Source organism: Syngnathus typhle, linkage group LG13 (genome assembly GCF_033458585.1).
Source record: "Syngnathus typhle isolate RoL2023-S1 ecotype Sweden linkage group LG13, RoL_Styp_1.0, whole genome shotgun sequence".
Classification (NCBI taxonomy): domain Eukaryota; kingdom Metazoa; phylum Chordata; class Actinopteri; order Syngnathiformes; family Syngnathidae; genus Syngnathus; species Syngnathus typhle.
In genome coordinates, this window is record NC_083750.1 from 5,388,772 (window position 1) to 5,412,239 (window position 23,468).

General features: G+C 37.9%; 1 protein-coding gene across 1 annotated transcript in view; it reads right to left on the reverse strand.

The window, feature by feature from the left end:
• Positions 1 to 23,468, reverse strand: part of astn1 (astrotactin 1) — a 140,336-nt gene that overhangs the window by 114,876 nt on the left and 1,992 nt on the right. The window contains exon 2 of the mRNA XM_061295914.1: positions 1,761 to 1,942. Coding sequence (XP_061151898.1) covers positions 1,761 to 1,942 — 182 coding nt within the window. The remainder of the gene's footprint in view (positions 1 to 1,760; positions 1,943 to 23,468) is intronic.

Consider the following 23,468-nt stretch of genomic DNA (forward strand, 5'->3'; position numbering starts at 1 on the left):
GTTTCTGGATGAGGAATTACTAAAACAGGGGGCAGAATGACACTGGCTTGAGGTCAATGGAACGTGGACAATAAACGGGAGCAGAGGAGAGAAAAAAAAATCATGTAACACAGTAAGAAGCACAATCGGCAATGAAGGAACCTCATTTAAACCTTTGCCACCATTTCAGTTCATTAAGTTGTTCACCTACAACATTCTACTCAAAGTCAAGTGATTGTCACAAGGTCAACATGTGTCAAAGCATGATTTCCATACCTCTCTTCAGGCGACGTGGCTCCTGGCGAAATTCTCTTCAAGCTGACTAATCATATTTATATGCAGCTATAATTTGCTTTCAATGTCTGCAAATACAGATCATCCATCAAAGCACTACTCCAATGTCTTTGGTCTGGAAAAGGGCATTGGGACTAGATGTGGCATATCTAAGATCTAATAAATATACATTTCCCTGGGCAAGAGCAGAAAGCTATGCAATCTCAGGATTCATTTTGTACATTGTCGACATAACAGATAAGGCTTGATACAGAGCAGGCCTACAAAATCTACCTTGTGAACTGCATATATAAATGCATGTTTTCATAGACACACCTCAGGCAAAGGGGTACAAATCATACACAGTCAGACAGGATAAAAAAAATGTTTTTAGTTCATCTTCTGTGGCAGGTGGCAAAACAGCAGGATAGATTTCACACCACGCTCACAAAATGTGTTCAAACAAACAACTGAGGAACATATTCTTTCCCTACTTTAAGTTTGATATAACATATATATATACAGGAAATATTTACTGTGTAGACTGTAAAGCATTCAGAACATATTTTCCTTCCTACTTTGAGTTTGATATGACATATATATCCAACAAATATTTACTGCAAACAAAGTGTGAAGACCCTTTTACACCGCATTGAGCGGCGCACGGCGCACCGTCGTCAAACTTATTCCATGTTTATGTCGTGAGGGGCGGGGAAAGTCCACAAATACTTTGAAATCAACCAGAAAATCATTCGCACGTGCTTTGTGAGTTGGTCTTAGAATTAGTTACTTCACCTTGTGTTGCTACTGCTTTCTGACTATTTTTAAATTTGTTTTTTGTGTGTAGTTTGTTTTTCTGTGTCATCAAGATTGATACATTTCATTATATTCAATTGTGTGTGCAACTCAAAGTATCTAACTTTGGCGAGAGGAAAAACAGAAAGCCGTGGTTTGGATCATTTTGAGGAGGAGGACACAAGCAACATCGGGGGGGAAAAGGAAATGGGTCTATTCCCCACTAATGGCTCAGCGGCAACTTGGAGAGTTCAAACAACCCTTTGACCCCCTTTTTTTTCTCTTTCGTACTTTTACGATGAACAGAGAGAAGTTTGAAAACCTCCTGCAGAGAAGCATTAATCAATCTACAAATTTAAGGCAGCCCCTTTTGCCCAGCGAGCGCCTGGCACACTGTGGTGAGTGACAGTTAAAAAAAAGTATGTTTGGCCAGATTTCTACTGACTGCGGAACGGATGCGAATTAACTCATTCACTGCCATGGACAGCTATAGACGTCATAGACTCATTTTAACTGAGCTGTATGTGAAAGAGTTTCCAAAACGGTTTTATTTTGAAATATACTGAATCTACCTCGAATGTCGACGCCCAACTTCCCACCTAGCTCATGCAATTTCTTAATCTCCATGAAAATACGCATGCAACGTCTGGAAAAATAGTCTCTACCCAGTAGAAGATCTATCACCACGTTGTTGTCGTGAAGCCACAACTTACCATCACTGAGATATGCAGGATGCGGAGCTCCTCCTTTGCAGAAGTGTTTGCTGGATCTTCAGTTGGTTCAGGGAGGCTTAGGCTGCCATCCTGATGGTGTATGTGAAAGAGCAAAGTACCATTCTCCAGCCACTGCTGCCTCCATCGCACCAAGGGGATGTCCTCTGAGTTCCCAGAAATCTCTGTGGTGCACAAAAGATAAGTGGATTTCAGTGTTGCATTATGAATAGAAAATGTCTTACTGATGCACATCTGCAAGAGCCTATCAATCAATCAATCAGTGTCATGTTATATAGGCCACGTTGTGTGCTAACAATGCCCTTGAGAGCAACCTGCATTGGCAAGAAGGGGACATTAAAGACATACAGTTTACTTTAAGAAAATTGAAAGAGGGGAGTTAGTTACTTTCATCCTGCAGCTCCCACCTCAAACAGTACTCCCCCCCCCCCCCGACCCCAATACTTCATGCAAACATCTATTTCAGGCTAGGCCAAGATGATGTTGTGCTCCTTCCCCATCTCATCAAGGGTTTGACTAAATGACAGACAAACTATGATGGAATAGTTCAACTTAAAGTACGGATAAACACAATATTTCAAATACCCTACCTTAGCACACCATATTGTGATGCATGCTGCCATAAAAAAAAAAAGAAAATCAAATGCATGCCAAAGCTTTGTGAAAAATTGTCGGGTGTGCACACATAGAGACTTGCATGCAAAGCTTTATCAAGCTCACACTTCAAGAGCAGTTGACTGGAAGCCATGAATACAAACAGGGATTACACAGAGTGCAATCAGAAGTCCACAATGAATCCTCTCGTCGCTTCAAAAGACAGCTACTGAAGATATATTTCTGCTGTTGGTGGGACTCGAACTGCATTGTTGAATACATTTTAATTTTAAATTCTAAATTCTTGACATGGCCTGAAAAAAAGTGGGAGATTTGCACCAAAAACATAAATGTCCATCAGATGTTACAATTCAGAAAATATTTTGAGGGGGTAAATAAATAATTGAGGTCCCACAAATCTTTAGAGTGATGCATCATGTGTGTCTGAGCTGAGGGCTGAAGTATGTTGCTCAGGTCAATGCATTGTCAATGCACTGACCCATGCAGTACCATGACAACTAAGTTTAAAAATATCGTGGGTGTGCTGGAGCCTATCCCAGTCATCGGGCAGTAGGCAGGGGCCACCCTGAACCGGTTGCCAGCCAATCGCAGAGACAAACAACCATTTGCACTCGCACTCACACCTAGGGACAATTCGGAGTGCTCAATCAACCTACCAAGCATGTTTTTGAGATGTGGGAGGAAACCGGAGTGCCCGGAGAAAACCCACGTGGGCCCGGGGAGAACATGCAAACTCCACACAGGGAGGGCCGGAGGTGGAATCGAACCAGCACCCTCCTAACTGTGAGGCGGACGTGCTACCCGGTGTCCACCGATCCTATTATTTAAAAATAATCAATTACCGTTTTTTTCCGTGTATAGTGCGCCCCCATGTATAGTACGCACCACTAACAATGGCATGCTGATGCTGGAAAAAAGCTTGTACCCATGTATAATACGCACCCAATTTTTATGAATTTAAAAAATTTTTTTTTTTTTTTTTTTTAAGTCCCAAAGATCGTCACACACGCAGGGAGGCAATGGGTCCCATTTTTAAAGTCTTTGGTATGGTCTTAACTAGGCTGGATGTCATTTTTTTTGTTGGCGTTGATTTCTCCAACTGCCCCTAAACGCACCACCGCGCTCCGTGCGCAGGGGAAGAGGCGGCTCTGTATGGGAGAGACGTTGAAGAGGAATAAAAACAACCTTGGAAACCAAAACTTGCCCTTCGTCGTGACTCGGAGCCGCAACAAATGTTTCGGATTTGTGTAGGGTACATTGTGACAGACGGCAAACTCGCAGGTGATCGAGCGAGCGTCTGATACAAGCGGTCGTATGGTGTTTGAAATGAACAGCAGAGACGAAAGGAACAAGGCAAAGTGTTGTGAAATAAAATATTACCTGTAATACGCATTTTGTTATTTGCTGATTGAAACTGCTAATTAAACTGTGAATTGAAACTAATAGGTGGAGAACTGAACTCTCGCTCTTTATATAGCTGACGTGTCTTGCGCAACCGTTCTGCGCATCTGTAATGGCGGCCTCCGTATGACGTCCGGTCCGCGATGGAGATTAAAAAACAAACAATATTTGACAATAACACACCATCGAGGATTGCACCATCGCATCAAACGATGTGTCGTCAATTATGAATTTTACTAAGTGTGTTGGGCAGGATGGCTGAATGCGATGCGCGATTGACAACAAACAAGAAGAAAGGTGAGTTTTATTTCGGGGGAGATTTGTCATGTCTCGTCCCCAGTTTTGCTATGTCTAGGTTGCCATAGTTTCTGTTCGTGTCACCCCGCTCTTCCTGTGTCACCTCAATCGATGTAACGTGTTTTGTATTTAAGTCCTGTCTGCCCCTCGCTCACCGTTGGATCATTGCATGTGTTACTGTCATTCTGTTCCTGTCTTTGGTAATGTCACCCTGTCTTTTTGTTCCATGACTTTGTCGGTCAGTCCTGTTGTTGGTTTTGTTGTACCATGACTTTATTTAAAAATAATAATAATAATAATAATAAATTTAAAAAAAAAAAAAAAAAAAAAATTCTTTGTACCCATGTATAATACGCACCCCAGATTTTAGGACAATAAATTAGTAAAATATTGCGCACTATACACGGAAAAAAACGGTAATAATTAAAAAAATATACTCTTGATTTGAATGGCAAATTAAGTGGACTAATACATTTTACATCTCTGATGACCTTTTTTTTTTTTTATGTGAACACAAGTGCATATGGGTAATTAATTGGAACACTGTTTGATGTATGAATTTAAAACACAGCAGGCACTTGTAACCGCCTACCTATTGGTGCAAGTGGGTAGCTTGTACCGCAAGAAGCAAAGTGTAACTCTTCAAACTGTACCACATCTTTGATACTTGAATATTCATGCTAGATCCAAATCAAATCACCAATTAGCACAAATCTGGTTATACCAACAGAGACACCAAGCAAGGAAACATAAAATGGAGAAAAACAGGAAGCCAAAAATGTATCAAAATAAAATAAGTAATAGTAATTTTGGTAAACATTGCCTGATGTCGTTCGTCCGTATGCATCTACCGGCAAGGCACAAACAATTCTGTAATGTCAGACAAAAATAATTGACATCAGCAGCGTCTGTACTGCCTTGAATGAGGAACTGCTTAGTTCACGTCAGCTTTTTTTGGTGCATTTCCTTTTTCTTGTTCTTCTAGTCTGAATATCCCTTGATGGTTCTTTCATTAAAAAAGTATAGCACGAGGCAAAACATCCTTTGATGCTGACTGCGATCAAGTCTAGTGAAGTGCACTATCTGACAACATGCAGTATAACGATGAGCACAATTTGTTGTAAATGTTAGATGTTTCCATCTTAATTTATGTAAAGTGCAATTACCGTTTTTTTCCATGTATAATGCACCCCTATGTATAATACGCACCCTAAAAATGGCATGTCGATGCTGGAAAAAAGCCTGTACCCATGTATAATACGCACCCAAATTTTGACTCCTACTTAAGTCCGTAAACGTAAAATTATTTCAGAAAAAAGATCATCTTTGGGAACAACCGGTTGTTATTCTGCCGGTCAGTATCACTGCGCATCCGCTAGCGAACGCGATAGCGAAGAAATGTTTCGGATTTGTGTAGGGTACATTGTGACAGCAAACGAGCAGGTGATCGAGCAAACGTCTGATACGAGAGCATTGTGTTTGTATGGAGCGTGTTTGAAGTGAACAGCAGAGAAGAAAGGAACAAGGCAAAGTGTTGTGAAATAAAACATTACCTGTAATACGCATTTTGGTAGAGAACTGAACTCGCGCTAGCTGACGTGTCAAAAAAAAAATAAAACATTTAATTGTACCCATGTATAATGCGCACCCCAGATTTTAGGACAATAAATTAGTTAAATTGTGCGCATTATACATGAAAAAAAACGGTAATTGATATAGTGTATAAATCCGCTTGAAACCAAGTACTACAAAAACAATACTTGTGCATGACAAAAGTAAGCAAGGTGTCATCTGCACAGTAAGGTGAAAAAATGTGTGTGGGTGTGTGTGGGGTTTAAGTGCATTGGGCCTATATTAAAAAAGGTAAAGATCTACTGTGACGTGTGGCTGAAGGTATTCGGAGTGAAAGCTGATAACATCAAGATTACAAATTTTTGCATAAACATAATTTACTTTATTCCACACAGGAAATGTGTGCCCTATCTCCTTAGTCTCCTTTGTCGGAGTACCCATTATACTGATTACTGGCAAAGGACAGTGGTCTCTTGGATAATAGCAGTAAGGCTTATATAGATTAGACGCTGTTTACAAACAAAGAACTATACTATTGGTGTGTGTGCGCGTGTGTGCTAAGAAAACTAAGAAAATTAAAAAAAAACTGAAATTGAAAAAAAATAAAAAACCTAACCCTAAAATGAAATAAAACGGGAAGCCAAAGTAAGAATCAGTGCATGAATGTGAATGACTGGGTGGGTGTGAAGGTGTTGCCACGTATAAATCAAAGATAACTAGAACACAAGATGAAGTGATCACAAACCCAAAAGCGTTACCTGTTGTGGGAAAGAGCAGAGAGAGTGAATGAGCACAGCACAAACAATTTAACACCTCAGGTGCCACCACTCAGGTGGCCGGCCCCACCCCATGCACCAAATGTGTCTGAATTTTGTGGATAAGTTATTTATTTATTTATTTTTTGTTATAGAAGTAGACTCTTTAAGCATTTTTAGGAGGGCCTCATGTTTGTTTTTTAATTAGTATGTTGGCTTTTTCTTTTGTTAAAAAAATCTCTACCCACATGGCCAATTCATCTCTGCGCCAGTCTTCAATTCACCCCTGCTTGTCAGCACTGTGGTTGAGTAAAAACATCAATGCTGGGCCGTGCATATGTCTCATATGAGAGCAAGAAGTCAGGTGACCCCACTTCCATGAGATAATGGGTTATAAATCTGCTTGTCCCTTCTTCCCAGGAAGAGGTGTCTATCCTAACGTGACTGTGGTTGAATATGATGGCATTGTTATGCATGATTCAGTGTCCTCAATGTTGTGAAAATTCCCTACACATCCTTTTAATGGCGTGAATTTTTGCGCTGACATCAATGTTACATATTGCTGGCACTGGCCCAAAACCTTATATGTCACATTTTGGTGAATTTAATATTTTTCAAAAATCTATACATTCCTGGTATGTGGGTGCATCTCATTGGTGTCAATATGTGTCAGGCATTTCAGATAAACATTTTTACGCCACAGCAATAAGTAAACAAATATTTAATACAGTTCGGATAAGAAGTAAAAATTCAAAACATTGCCGTGCAGGTCAACTTAATTTTGTGGGCACAATACCTAATAGATTGCGTCAAAAAATATTGGGAAAAAAAGCCAGATACCAAAATGTCTTTGTCATTCCTCAAATGTATTCCCTCTGTAAACTCTGTTACTTTTAGACAAAGATAAGAACTGACGTAGCCCTCGGTCACCAGAGGGCATGGCGATAAGCTAAATTGACTTCAGAGCTGTTCCTGAATTACGTAAAAGAAAACTATTATCTAAAACGTGAGCTGACAAAGGAATGAGGCAGAAGGCTCTGGTCATAAAGCCATCTAAATTAATGCTAGTCAAGAACACAAATGGATGCCCTCATATTGCAATACGTCAAAAATAGGAGTGATTTGATTCTTTTTGTAATTTGAACCTCAATGGAGACTCAAATGATAAACATATATTTTTTTTTGTTGATTATACCACACAATGCATGTTGCCAAATGGTACATGGATGTCACCCTATAATTAATAAATGTTCTGCCCAGTGAGACAGCTCTAATTTAGACAAAAACAACTGTCTTAACTACACCAGTAGAAGTCATAACCGAGAAAAATATGAACTAGAGCCAAGCGTGTTTAAACAGACGTTGATTGAAGCACTAATCTACTGTGTTGTAGTAGCATAATAAATTTAATTTAACTATTGTGTGTGTGCGTGTGTGTGTGCGTGTGTGTGTTTGTCTGCACATTATTGCTGTGCACGAATGAGTCATCATTTGTAAACTCATTTGATTGGGCATGCCATGTTAGTAATTGATTGATAATGTGCGGACTTGCATGTGATGCACCGGGAGTGCCATTTTGTGGTTAGCGCTAGACAGTTACAAACCAGCCTGTCGAGGAAATAGGACTTTAAGAGAAAATTACATTTTACTTGGCAGTAATTGTGCGCTTCCTAAGCTTGATTCATATTTGTTTTTGGTAACATCTGAGTTGCCAACAGAACAAGGGCAGAGGCCCGTAATATAGGAGGAGGCACCCCCCCCCCCCCCCCCCCTAAACCTTTGGCTGAGGTGGAGTAGCTGGCCTGAGTCAGACTTATGGACGGTCGATCATTGATGACATCCCTGGGGGGAAAAGTTCATCAGACGCTTCTTTACAGGGAATTTAATGTCTCTATGTGAGAGAAGGGGGGGGGGGGGGGGACGGCAACTGCTCGCAAAACAAAATGTAGTGTGGTGCACAAAAATTGCACTAATGAAAAAGCAGGGCCACTTGGTGTTATATTTGATATATATTGACAATATAAATGATAATTTTGCACGTGAAATGAAAACCTCTCACACAAAAACTCCCCTGGAATGAAAGCACATCCAGACAAGGTCTGAAGAGCATCTCCCCACGCAGGGCAGCACAAATTAAATGTGCCTGGATGTCGATCGGATTTCTTTCAAGCTAGAACCAGATTTAACCACCATTTGCAGTGATATTGCAAATGATAATTTATGACTAAAGGATTTTCCAAATTGGATGATTATATATGGGAAGTGACCACATAGGGAAAGGAGGAGTGGTCCACTTCAAGGTGAGTTTAGATCAGAGGAGATTGTGCAAGCAGCTGCTGTGGAATGCATGGAGGATTCTGTTTGATGAGATTCAACGAGACTGACCCTACTGACTGTGATTAGAAATTCCACTCGAGTAAAGTCTGCATCCTGCCGAGTTTCTGTAAATGCGATTACGCGCATGAATCCCGACAAGAAAACAGTGAGAGCAGTTGGACTGCATGGCTTGAAGATGAGCAGAATCAAAACCGGTTCAAACAGGTGCCATTTTAAAAACCTAATGTGTGACGAGGTAATTCAGTTTTTGTTTGTTTATTTTTTCACAGCGTGACATGTAGTAATTTATTTCATGCAAAATCTTTGCTGTGCCAGATACCTTGATGTTTAGTCTTAAATATATATATTTTTTTTCTCTTCCATGAACGCTAAACCTCCGCAGCAACTTGTTTCACCCATTTGGGCATTGCTCCCATATAGAATGGGATTAACAAAGCAACTATTCAAAGAGCACTGCTGCTCTTCTGTCTCATTTTGATGTTGACTTAATACAACATCCACGTCAGCTCTCGCAAAAAACAGCACGCTTGGTGCAATGAACCAAACAAACACCAAAGCTTTTTACTATTCAGCAACGAATAGCAATTACTATTTCTGTTGTGTTCCATTGCTTCACCCATTTGTTCTTCTGTGGAGCCGCGCATATGAAAAAATAATCGAATCAATGTGTTTGGAGAATAAATGTACATTGAGGGTGGGAAAAATGTTAATCCCTTTTCCACTTTCATCCCAGTATCTTCCTAAAGTGTTTAATATGTTATGCATATATTCCTGTCCAACAGATGTGACAAGGATTCCAATATGTCACGGACATGCTTGAAAATAAAGCAGGGTTACATATTATTTGAGCTCCTTTGTAATATATAATTGCTGTCTGTGAATACATTTATTGAGTTCATCAATTTATATTACACAATTTTAAAGGGACAAAATAAATCCACTTGAGTTGGGATAATTTCTAGGCACTTACTCGGCCACTTTGCTTGTCAATTTTTCATCAGGCAAAACGATAAAAGGCTTTGAAGTCCATTTAAGTGAGGAAAAAGCTTAGCAGTTGAGAGAAAAGCATCAAGGTGACCCTGCTGACTGACATTCAGAAAAGGCAATTTAGCATGCGAGCCAAGAAGCACAAGTACTCCACTAGAAACTACTCTTAACTTCTCATTATATTGAAAAAGCCATGACTCAATGGGAAGGTTATACATTCTGAATCTGTTTCTGGAATGTTTCCTTCTCCAAATGTAATGAAGAAAACATATTTGATTTGATGCGACTATAATCTGCTACTGTAAACCAGTAGCACTAAGACTCGAATCACGGGTTCGGGATCATACAAAATTACTTTTGTATCGCACACCAGATGTTTTGATATGATGGTGCCAGTGTTTAAATAGTGATTGCATAAGGACAGACTCCGCCCACTCCGTACTGCTCCACTGACAATGTTGCTTTACCAAGAATTTACATTGTGGACTTTAATTTCCAATGATTTTGGTCTGAGTAAAGACATTGTTATGAAAAAAGCTCTTTTTTTTTGTCAAGCCATTCAATCTTTTCGTGAATTTGGCTTTCGTGTTTCGAGTCTTACTTTTTTATCATTATTGTACTTTATTCAATTATACATTTGTTTTATAGTTTTAGTTTTAGTTTTATAATCACGTTATTATATCATGTACACTTTATAGTTTAATCACTGGAAATATGATGTCTCGTTATTGCCTTGTGAATGACTTTTACCCAGTGCATGGTATAGAACTAATTTAAAAGTCAGCATCCCATAATATTAAATAGGAAAACCAGTTACAGCATATAAAATGGATGAATAGATTAATTGAGCATTGAGAATTTTGTACCTTGTGTGGAACTGATTGATGGTTAATTGTTTCTTGATGCAAATGAGGCTAAACAAGGAGCATTATTTCACTGCATCCAGCAGTCATGGGTATCACAATATCATTTGTGGTGTGAAGAAAAATAATTTGAGAACTTGAGCTCCATCCACGCTGACCTTCCCTGAAGCACAACTCTCCTCTGAGCATCATTTTAATAAAATACTGGCATCAAAAATATGACAACATTCAGAGAGATACCGTATCGGCCCGAATACAAAACGGTGTTTTTTGCATTGAAATAAGTGAAAAAGTGGGGGTCGTCTTACATTCGGGTCAGACATTATACCCATTCACAACGCTGGATGGCGCCAGATATATTTAAAGCGAATGCTGAACTTAACTCCCCAGGCCAAAGCGAACCCCTGTCAGGAAGAATAAAAATAAAAATAGCGGTACCTATGTGATTGCACTTTAGTTTACATATTTAAATGTTCAGATATTAAGATTTGATAGACAGTTTTTGCATGATTTGAATGAGGCAAAATAGCATGCTTTTTTTCTTGAACATATTTTTATAATCATTTTTTTCAGATGTACTGTAATTATTTTCTGTATAAAAATTAAATTTGGTGTTCAAAAAGTCCTTTTTCAAACTTGAGTCTTGAAAAAGAAGGGGTCGTCTTATAATCAGGGTCGTCTTATATTCGGGCCAATACGGTATTCTCTCAACCCACTGAATAATTACATTTAGAATATAATTTAACTGGCCCTTAGTTTTACCTAAAGATTTATGCACGGCACATATTCATTTTTCTTATGTGTAAGCAGTACACAGTCAAAGACCCAAATAAATATGTTGTTTTGACATTTCCAATAATATCAGCGACGGGACCAAAATCCGCAACAGATTCCATACTCAGTTTCGATGCAGTTTGTAACTAAATCTATTTCCAATTAAGCCCAAACCAAGATTTAAAGTAAATGTATATTCTAATATTGACGCTTTAAAACCCTGCACAGTAACATCACTTACCGTGAGTTTTCCTTTTTTTTCCACAGAATTGATGAAAGTGAGAAAAACAAAGCCAGGAGGCACACACATTGGCAAAAAAGCAGCAAGTGAATAACAGCCCCTTTCACATTGACTGCTATAACATCCACCAGGGCATAAACAACATCAACAGAATTATTCACTGACTTGGCTGAGGGAAGATGAGAATAATAAAAAAATAAACTTCCACGGGACTATTGCTTTATACTAGCTGAGTGACAGCTATTTCACAATAAAAGGGAATACAGTATCATCAAATCCAACTTGCATCTTAGACAATGCCAGTAACTTCAATGTCGACAACATATTACCAGCCATTTGTAGACAGTATGGAGAACTTCAACAAATTAAAAAAAAAAAAAAAGATACGCAATCTTAAAGCCACATTCACGACAGTAAACAAACAGCAAATGCACACTCTTGCTATGCTCTTGTTAATGGCATGAATTTGTCTCCTAGCGTACAACGGAAAGGCATAATCATCAATTGCTAGTATATTGGGGGTACTTCAAGTACCAGCATCAATACTTTAGAAGGCTACAATCACCAATAGTAGTTTAAATGAAATAGTTCAGCATTAGAAGTTTAAAAAGGGAAGGATTTGCCATCTACTTTTCTAGCAACCGCAGAATTCTATCTGCCAAGTTTCTGCTTATAGTGTATAAACTTTTTAAAGTGGGAAATAAGTTTCACACAGGTGCATAAAACCAGTGTGTAAAACAAGTATGTTAACTGCAGCCTTCGTAATCAGGCTGGTAAATAATAACTAATACTCTGGGAAATGGGAGTGGCTCGGCGGGTGCGCTATTCCTGTCCAGCGTAACAAGCTTATGCCCGCGTTGCCGATGTCGTATTTGCTGTGACGAGCCCCTGACAACTAGGGGGGTTTATCTGGGGCACACAGGAGGCACAGCAATGAACTTATCATCATTCAGCCTTTTGGCGGTGGATATAACCGAATCCCAGTCATGTTGCTGCCACTGTATAGCGGCTCGGGTTCGTTAGCGATGCACACCGGCAAAACCCAATTAAAGGACAGTGGGTCTTTCAAACTTGAGCTCCGTGTATTGAAAAGAGAAAGGGCAGGTAAGGAAAGAATGAAGTTAGGCGTGTAATATAAAAGGCTGCTGGTGAAAAGGGAAAATGGTTGGAGAGAAAAGTTCAATAACTTTGCAAGGACCTCTACACCCTGCATGTCAACTAGCTCCCAGGATGTTGATTGAAGCTTTGCTCGAGCCTGCAGCGGAGCTTTTCTTTTTCTTCCTTTTGCTTTGTTGGCAAATCGGTTATCCTGACACTGGAGTATACTAACAAATTTAAGTGGGAGGCTCAAGACAAAACTTTTTGGAGAAACTCTCAAGGGTCTTATGATAGCCGCGATGAAGAAAACAAACACTGTGCATCAAAACTGTGTCAAATTTCTTGTTATGCTTTCTTTTTTATCCTTTTTTTCTCAGGGCGGGGGTCAGCTACACAAATCCAGCCCTGGAGACTGCTAAGGCATGGCAAAGCAGGTTGAAGAAGTGATATTTCCATTCTTATTTCATGTGTCTAAATCATTTGGACCATTGAAATAGGTTCGCTTTGATCATTTTCACTCACGTATAGGCTGTGAAAACAAAATAAAGACTAAAGACGAATTCTCAGCCTGTTTTGTGAAAGTTGCCCTTTTGAAAGATACGTGTCGCGGTCACGATGAAGAAGGATCTTTCCATATGGGCAATTTCTAAAGCGTGGATTGTGATTTGACATGGATCGAGACAAAAGAGGAACGTGACCTTAGTCGCAAAACAGATGCGTGACTCTCACTGATATTAGATATTTCATGGGTAGTGCAGACAGAACAAATAAATCATTCGGGCTGTGGAAGAAAAAATATCAAAGCCTTATAAACCCAGAATAAAGCACTTTTGGAGAGCAAACTTTTCTGTGTCTATGCCTGGAATCAGATAAGAAAAAAGAGCAGTCCTTATTTGATGAGGGTGTTGTAATACCTTTTTCCGATACACTGCCTTATTCAGTCCACTTTTCATCGCATTATCTTGAATGGATCGGGGCGTGGGCACCACATCTGACGGAACAAAGTGTCTTGGACCTCGCAATCTGGTGCAAATTGAAGGTGATTTTCAATAACTGCACTGACAAGCAGCAAAAGGCAAATCCAAGTTTCCATTCTCACCAAATGACAGGCTGTAATAAATGAGACGATCGAACATACTGTGCCCTAACTGGACCATAGCCAGCTTGTTAGACAGAAATTGTCTATTTGCAATCGCTTTTGTGTTTCATTTTAATTCAGTCTATTTGAGCCTGACAACTCCGAGCATATTTTAGCTTTCATTATAATGTAACAAAGTTCCAAAGAAAAATGAAATAATGTCTTTAGGCTTTTCATTTCACTTTCATTTCAAATAAAATTGATTTTTTCTTTAAATATAATGGTACCAGGATTAACAATTGTCTACAGTTGTAGACAAGCAACCATCAGTTAAAAGGCAGAGTGATCCTGTTTAAAAATGGGCCGTCTACCCAAATTATTTTCTGTAGAGATACATGTGCTGAAATAGATATGTTTTACAATACTGCCTAAAACGAGAGCGGGTCAGTGAGCACTGAGCAAAATAAGATAAAATTTCCATATATGACATAAGAGCCGAATAGTTTGAGATTTTTTTAGCAAGGTATACGTTGCTATTTAAAAAACTGAATTGCATCATGGATTTAACATAACGGTCTGTAAATTGTGGTTTATTTTCAAAAGCAAAGTCATTCATGAGGAGATGTTTTTCTTGCCAAAGGTGGTGAATATAAACCGAAATACAGCAAATCCCCCTAAAATTAACAACCTTGGCTTAGTAACAAATGGTGGCATGAGGATATTCTTCCCGGGGGAAAAAAAAAAGCCATCTCAACTGTTCACTGATTAGCTTTAGAATTACACTGAATGAATTTCAGCAGCATATTGAAACAAAGATTGTGACTAATTGTGGAAGTACTAATCCCATCTCATGGTAAAATATACCAAGGCTCAAACACAGACCCACCATATCTAAACATATTAAGCAAACAATTAGATCACAAGCACACTGCAAAATGTCAACAACCTTGTATTTGGTGTTTGGTCTGTGTTTTATTTCACTGGTGTTGGCCAGTACAGTGTCATGCTTTTGACAGTATTGACAAAAGCTCCAACACTAATGCCTTCAAAATAGATACCACCCACTCTGTCAAAATCATACTGTATACTCCCTTTTGTTTTTTCCTCCCAAAAATGGACAAAATCTTGTTCTACATTTAACAAACTGATAAGCGGTTCAGAAAATGGTTGGATGGATTTCTCTAATGTGAAAATCCCTTCTATAATCCACATGCTGTTTGTTTCTATATTTGCTTGATAAATAGACAGATGATTGAGATTGGGGTGAAATGAAGGCTGCGTCTTTATTAATAACTGCAAATGTGAAAAGATAAGATCTAGAAATGTCATTTCGGTATCACTTTACAACATTTTTCCAGATGTGGAAGAAGGTGTTTATAGCAAATGTCCAAAATTTGCTTTTTAATAATAATAACAATATGCCTCCGTCCAACTTTTTAGTTAAGTTTATAGTCATTGCAGGGGGCTGTCGTTTTTCCCTGTACTCATAACTGTTGGTGATGAAAATTGATGTAACAGTGCCTAAGCTCGCAAATGTCACAGCTCATCTGTGAGCTGGGTTTGGTCATGTGACTTCTGCAAGCTGATCCTGGAGGCAATGTGACAACAATTTCAGTGGCAATCAGGTGTCAGCACGGGCTAAAAAGGCAGCCCTCCCTTTTCTTTGCATAATTCATACTCCACAAACCAAATATTAATCAGAATACCATGTTTAATCTAGTGAGGGCACATAAAACATAATGCCAGGAAAAGTTTTGACTTGACTAGTTTGAAGAAATAACCGCACCTTGAGATAAAGTACCTCAGCAAGAAATTCACGAGCTTCACTCAACTTTCTCCGCCTAAACTTATTTACATTAAACTTCACAAATGCATAGAAAATCTGAACGGAAAAGGCCTTTTTTTTTTTAAAACAGCAAGTTGCCTTTATTATGGAAATAACTTCCGTTGTGTGCAGGTAGACAGATTTACTTGTAACAAGTAATTATTTTGATCCATCTACAAAACAAACTGCAGATGAATTATGCAAATGCTACATCTGTTTATACACAAATAAACCTCTGTGGAGAATGGCATCGAATAATAACCAAAACTTCAGATTAAATATCAAGGAACAGCAGTGAAACCAGCTGTGATGCATGCAGTAATCTCCTGCACAGGCCAGAAAGGCAGACAGACATTTACATCCCGGCGCTGTGGTCGTCGTCAGATCCTGAGTGACCATGTTAAAGGAACCTTAAACAAGATACTGATCCCCCACTTGGTCCTGGAGGTGTGTCATCAGGTAGACTCCATCTGAGCTTGTCTCTGGCACCTACCCTGACAATGACCTTTATTTTTTGAAGAAATTATGTATGCATGAACACTTGCAAGAGAACAAGAACATGACATTAAGTGGACAACAAGACTTTGATGGTGTCAAAGTATTTTAGTCTATTTACCAAGCCCTTTTGCATTGGAATATAATTACTTGTGATTTTCCTTCATTTAATTTGGCACTCTCTCCGCTACTATATGCGCTTGGAATGATTACCCATCAAATTTTGTCTAATCATTTGACCAACAGCATTGACTGGCCTTTATGTTTCAATGACCTCACGAGGCAAGCTCTATAAATGCCCTTATTTGGGCCAATTAGAGCTGCTCAAAACAAGATCAGGATGCCTAATTGGTGTTAATAATCAGACATTCTGACTGCTGGTGTCGGCATTGCTTATTAAGCGGGACGACAAAAGACAACGATGATCTTGCTACAAACAAAATTACTCAATGTGTAATATGCCATTGAATGTGCATGCGTGCGTATGCTAGCAAAGGGTTTGTTAGTGTAAAGAAAAAGTTTGTTCTCTAACTGAGTTTTGTTTCATTCTGATATCCATCCATTAGTGCCTGGACACGTCATAAAAAGCCAGACATCCAATTATTTAAAAACGTATCAGTGTATTGATAACGTATTCATATAATCAGCAAATTGTTGCTATTATTTTCTAACTGTTTTTTTTTTAATTGTTTTTTTAGTTCCAAATAGATTATTTTGGTATTTTAGTATTTTAAGGTATTTTAATTCTAATAATTGATTCAATGAATACAACACAGAATGAACATTTTGAATCATTATGAATTGTCTCTAGACAGCTAATAATTCAGTGTTACATGTAAATGTATGTTTGCTTTCAAGCTTTCAAGACTATTTGTTTACCAACAGTCCAGCCAAACCTGACGACACATCCATCTTATTTTTTTGTATTTAATCAGAGTGCACATATATATTTTGGTCTGACAAGGCTCCATCAGGTTATAGAGCTGCATGCTGCATACGAAGCAGCCATGTTTCATAAACAATCGTAGCCCATAGATAATTCCCTTTTGGTTGGCATGATGCCGAGCTACAAACAAAAAAAAAGAAACAAACATCTTAACGTTTCCTTCGCAATCATGTTTACAAAATAAAAGTTGCGACTGTTCTTTGCATCTTTTCCAGCTTTAATAGGATGCTAATTTCACAATACTTGACCTCTACCTCTTGGTCCCACAACCAATTTCTAATTTTACTCCAGTCCTGCTGGATTACCTTCATCTACTTAATGGCTTGATTGCGTGTCGAGTTCTTCTGTTGGCATTATTAAAACTTCATTTCTGCAGTAATTAAGCAGAACACCAGTTCTTTTCTTGAGATGAGCTTGGGCTTCTAAATTGTAGACACATTAATTAAATATGATGGTCTTGTAAATAAAAAAAAAGCTGTACTTTAATCGCAGTGCTGGCATAATGTCCAGAAAGAATGCTGGAAGATTGTGTCATTTTATTAGAGCTCTGTAGGGAATTATAAGTGCCTTCTTATGTTTGCTAATGAGATCACCGAAAGTTAATTCCTTCTGCCTCAAGGAATATTTGAGTTTGCAATATGTGGCCTGACTTTAGGGAAGTGAGTTTTACTACTTACTGCAAGGCTATATGTTCCTCCTTAGAAGTGACATTTAAATGTTTCCTTTCTGCCTTAAATACCAAAATCCCGACAGTGTACGTCGAGAAAGGTCTTGCTCAGGTGCAAGCTACTGGAGTAGAAAGTGCAGATTTGAGAAGAAAAAAAAAAAGCAATCTCTCAGCTTCAGATGAGAAGACAGGTCATCTGTCTTCCTCCTCTGGGCCAAGACGATAGCATCTGTTAGTGCACGTGGCACATCGAAACAGTAGGTTTGTAAATCTAACGGAAACAATGACAACAGGAATGGCAAATTTAGGACAAAAATCCCACCCAGGCAATCTTTAACACTGTCACATGTAACAATAATCATCCCTGCACACAACTTTAGAATCTTCAAGAAACTTGTGTTGCCATTTTGAAGGGAGACATTGGTTTCTGTCTTCAGGGGTTTGAAGACTATCCCCTATCATGGATATGCATATTCCAACACAACGTGACACTTCATCCAGACAGCAGAAACTCCTGGAACAGCCATTCATTGACAAAATAATTAATTGTTTAATTAATAATTAATTATTTAGTTTGATCATCCATCCATCCATTTTCTGAACCGCCATTAATTACCCAATTTTCACACTTTGTTTTTGTGGAAATACACGCATGTGGTACCTATTGGTTTCTATATGTACAAACATTACAAAATTAGACATCAGAATGAAGTACAGTTGATACCCTGAATAACTGACTAAATAAATACTGGTGTTTCTGAAGATGACTGGATCAGAATAATCCCAAATAAATACTTTTTATTCATTCAGTGATTGCAGTGTTATGAGTGATATCTCAACAAATAATGCACCCCCTCAATTCTGTTATGGTCTTTACATGTGAGCAGCAGATGTTCACCTGAAAGGGACATGTTTACTGTTAAATCCAAAACATCCAATATGAGGCCGATACCACAAGGGGCATTTAATTCAGACCAAAGTGGTTAGAAGTGTCTAGCTAATTTGGTTTTTGTGTAATTTGCTGTTATCTAAGTCATTATTCCCAAATGTCAGTCATTGAATGGACGTGACCAAAGGGAGTGAAAATGTGCCCATTAAAACAGCAGACTTCATCTGTTCAGCTGCCATGGTTGATGACTCCAATTTGTCAATTAAAAGAGATTGACTTATTGAAATAGTATTAGACAACCCTTCACATTCACACCTTTGAGCAATTGAGAGGCTTTTATGAAACTGACTGCCATGTTTTTCATTGTGTGGTGGAAGTCTATCATATCATGGTCTAACATATCCCATGCAATCAATGGTCAAAACAGACCTATGAAAAACAAAATTGAAAGATGTCCAGTGGGATGCATTGTAGCTGTCTACCAGGAGGCATGTATCATGCAGTAAACTCTTTTCACATTGTACCACGCCTTCCTTCTAAAATGTTTGCTAATGATTTTTCTTTTCTCTCTTTTCTTACAGCCTGCTTGATTTATTGTCGAAAAGGTCCTCAGGCAACTAAACTGCGAAAAGTTTAAAACTCGTGCTCACGTAAATATTTTAGTAGGGTTGGGCTGATGTACAAGACACTTTCACAGCTGCCTGTCACTGACCATGTTTCAGCCTTAGGCCAGTCTTGACATTGTGTTAAAAGAGAAAATATCCTTTTTATCTACATACATTCAATTTACAGAAGCTACACAATTCAAATAATTCATATTTGTGATTAGACAAATATATATATATGAGAAGCTTTAGTGTAATTTTATCCTTAACGTTAAATTGTATTCTTGTTAAGACAAAAATTCTTGTCTTCTTGTATTCTTGTTAAGGCAAGAATTATAAAATTTAGTCAAGAAAGAAAAAAAAAGTACATGACCTATTTTGAGATCTGATATATATATATATATATATATATATATATATATATATATATATACACACACATAGATAGATAGATAGATAGATAGATAGATAGATAGATAGATAGATAGATAGATAGATAGATAGATAGATAGATAGATAGATAGATAGATAGATAGATAGATAGATAGATAGATAGATAGATAGATAGATAGATAGATAGATAGATAGATAGATAGATAGATAGATAGATAGATAGATAGATAGATAGATAGATAGATAGATAGATAGATAGATAGATAGATAGATAGATAGATAGATAGATAGATAGATAGATAGATAGATAGATAGATAGATAGATAGATAGATAGATAGATAGATAGATAGATAGATAGATAGATAGATAGATAGATAGATAGATAGATAGATAGATAGATAGATAGATAGATAGATAGATAGATAGATAGATAGATAGATAGATAGATAGATAGATAGATAGATAGATAGATAGATAGATAGATAGATAGATAGATAGATAGATAGATAGATAGATAGATAGATAGATAGATAGATAGATAGATAGATAGATAGATAGATAGATAGATAGATAGATAGATAGATAGATAGATAGATAGATAGATAGATAGATAGATAGATAGATAGATAGATAGATAAAGTCAAGAAAAAAAGAAGTACATGACCTATTTTGAGCTCTGCTTGATTTGGAATGTTAGATTGACACAACAAGGTCATGAGTTGCCGAAGGGAGACTGATATGCTGCTTTAGGCGTCTTCCAAACATCAAGCCGGCAAAATCAACACCCGAGAAAAAATCTTATTTTTTGGCTAGACTGGAATATGTAAATGAGACTACATAAAAGTAAATCATATATTTTAAATATGACATTCATATTTTCTGACAATGTACACTTCTACTTGAGAAAGACCTGGTCAGGCATGACAGGCTCTCTCATGTTTAATTTGTGCAAGTTTTTAGAGCAAGTGACACACTGAAACATTACAGCAATTAGAATGACTCCACTTTGAGAAAATCTCGAAATTTCAGTCCGAGTGACATAATTACAGGATATGTTTAGCTGAAACATGTCAGTTAATCAAAGAATGTGCAACGGTCTGTATAGCAGAGAAAATTAAAGCAACGTAGCTGTAGATATAGCTGTAGCTATAGATATAAAAAAAAAAAAGATGCCAAACTTTTGGGGAAAAAATGATGAGGATTGACATTCTGTTAATTAGTCATCCCACTAGCCTAAACATGGCATTCAGATCAACATTACATTTGAGGAATATATTGAGTTAAGCAGCAAAATTCATCAAACTTTCGCCACCTCCGGGGGTCGCCATTTTGGCTCTTGCTGTCGACTGAAGGTGACATCACATTTGCCAGGTCTCAGGTTTGGTGAATTGTGATTGGTCATGATCTGGGACCTGGCAACTGTGATGTCATTTTCAGTCGACAGCATGTAGTAAAATGGCCGCGCCCTGAGATGCACAAAAACAGGTAGATGTTGCCTGTTTAATACGTATTCCACAAACAAAACATCAATCAGAACAATTGTATTATTACAAAGATAATTTGTGGTTCGGCTCCCTCTTTAAAGTTTCTATATATTTGTTGAAACCTATAGCAAATGTTGACCCACAATATCATGTATCATTGAGTTTTCAGGCCATAATTAAATGGAGAAATCTCGTAAGCAAACGCGACTACGCACATCCCCGTACCTGCACATTCGATTGCCCATTCCTGTGAGGCCAGTTAAAGGAAAGATCTGCATACTCTAGGGTTAGGCTGTGCGAGTGTGTAATTGTGTGTGTGCGTATGTACGTGCGCGTGCATATGAATTTGCGTATTAAAGGAAAATAAAGTCAGTGAAGCAATGATTGGCCATGGACCTGCATTGCCTTTGAACTGCTGTTTTGTCACTAACACCTCTCCCCAAGGTTGGCAAATTGACAGATCGAGGCCAGTCTGGGATGACAGTATAAAATTAAGATGTATTGCTTTTTGCAGCCTGATGAAATAAGGGCATTACAGGGAGAAACTAACTAACTGGTATAGTGCTTTCAAAATGGGAATGTTGCTGCATGCATCTTTTAAATGAACCAACCTATAGCCATCTTTCCCTCCATTTTTCAACCCTAGAGATTTTCCATACCCTTGCGATTGCACAAAATAATGAGATTCCTCAATCTTCCCTCTTATTTACTTTATAAACTCTCAAAGGCAGCATGTTCATGGTGCACCATAAATTACGAGATTGAAATCTTAAAGGTAAGAATATACTTTTTTTTCAGTCAGTGTCAGACTGTTTGTCCAGCTCCTTGTCTGTAGCACTGGAGCATGTGAGCATGCATACAGATTATGCTTACTTTTTTGCTTTGATCCTCCGTAGGTTGACAGACGAATAAAAAAAGATGGTCAGCAACTCCGCTCTTTGGAAAACTCAACACACAAAGCAGAATATAGCCAGACCCATAACAATGCATTTTGAGCGTGCATTGAAATTGAATACATATATTCAATATATATATATATATATATATATATATATATATATATATATATATATATATAATATCAGCATGTGACAAGCAATTTAAATGTAGTAAAATCCGTTTAGATCTACTTCTGATATGTTGTAAAATGTGATGTTATAGCTTTGGTCAGCGGGATGAGAGGCTGCAAACACATGAAGCAGAATTAATTCATGAGCAAGATAAATGGGCTTTTAAATAGGAAGCTAAATTTTAGGTTATAAATTACGTTTGCGTTTTATCCACTAATGCGGATCTTTTTGAGGTGAAACTGAGCTTTGTTGTTGTTTTTGCAGTCTTCTGTACACTGACTACAATACCTCCAGTATCCTAAGCAATTGATGTAGGATGCTAGACTCTGCTACATATGTCTTCTCTGGCCCTTAGCAACAATGAAGGCCTTTTCTGATTCGGTGTATAAAAACGAAATATTAAACTTACTGAAAAAATTATTCAGTTTCTAGCATCTCAAATACTTAAGTCAACAAAATAACAAAACCAGTCGTTCAATGTGTCTAAAAAAAAATCAGTAGAGAAGTAGATACACTTCAGTTCAATTTTATGATGGACTAAAAAAAACAATACTGAGTGGATCTTCAACCTCTATGTAATTCCGGGCTCCACATGGTCTAACAACTAAATCACACCCTTCAGTAAATCATCCACGTCAAAATATTTCCAGGCCTGTCCTTAGACCCTGTTGCAGAGACATTCATCACCTCTAACCAGACTTACAACTAAATCCTGTTGTTCAGGGCACAAAGCAATGACCTAAACAGGTACTAATACATTCTCGGGTCCATCCCCACACCGACTCCTGGCAACACATCACCACTACCGTAATTCGATTTCTTGGACTCCGGAGACATGTCTTCCAGCCCTCCATGTCAAAGCATCTCCTTACCATGCTGAGTTCCTCCACCACTACACACATTGTGTCAAGTGTTAGTCACAAATCACATCACTCCTTTCCCAAATTCATAATGATCTGCATAATTTCAGGCAAATTATGTATACTGGTTCGTAATCATTAACTCATTCAATGTCATTGGCAGCTATAGACGTGAATGAGTTAAATTATCAAATCAACCACGAAAGCTATCTCTGTAAAATGCACAGCCTGCTGTCTATATATTTGGAGTATGAACCTGATTTGTTTTAATACCAGGCAGTTTCTAATCTTCCAAGTATGTTACAAATACATTTTGGCCAGAACAATTCACGCATTGACATTACAATATGAATATTAAAATAACTAGGTCCTTCACTATTCATCAATAAACCATTTCACGTATAGGTATGAGAATTCAGTTGGTCTGGAATAAAGGA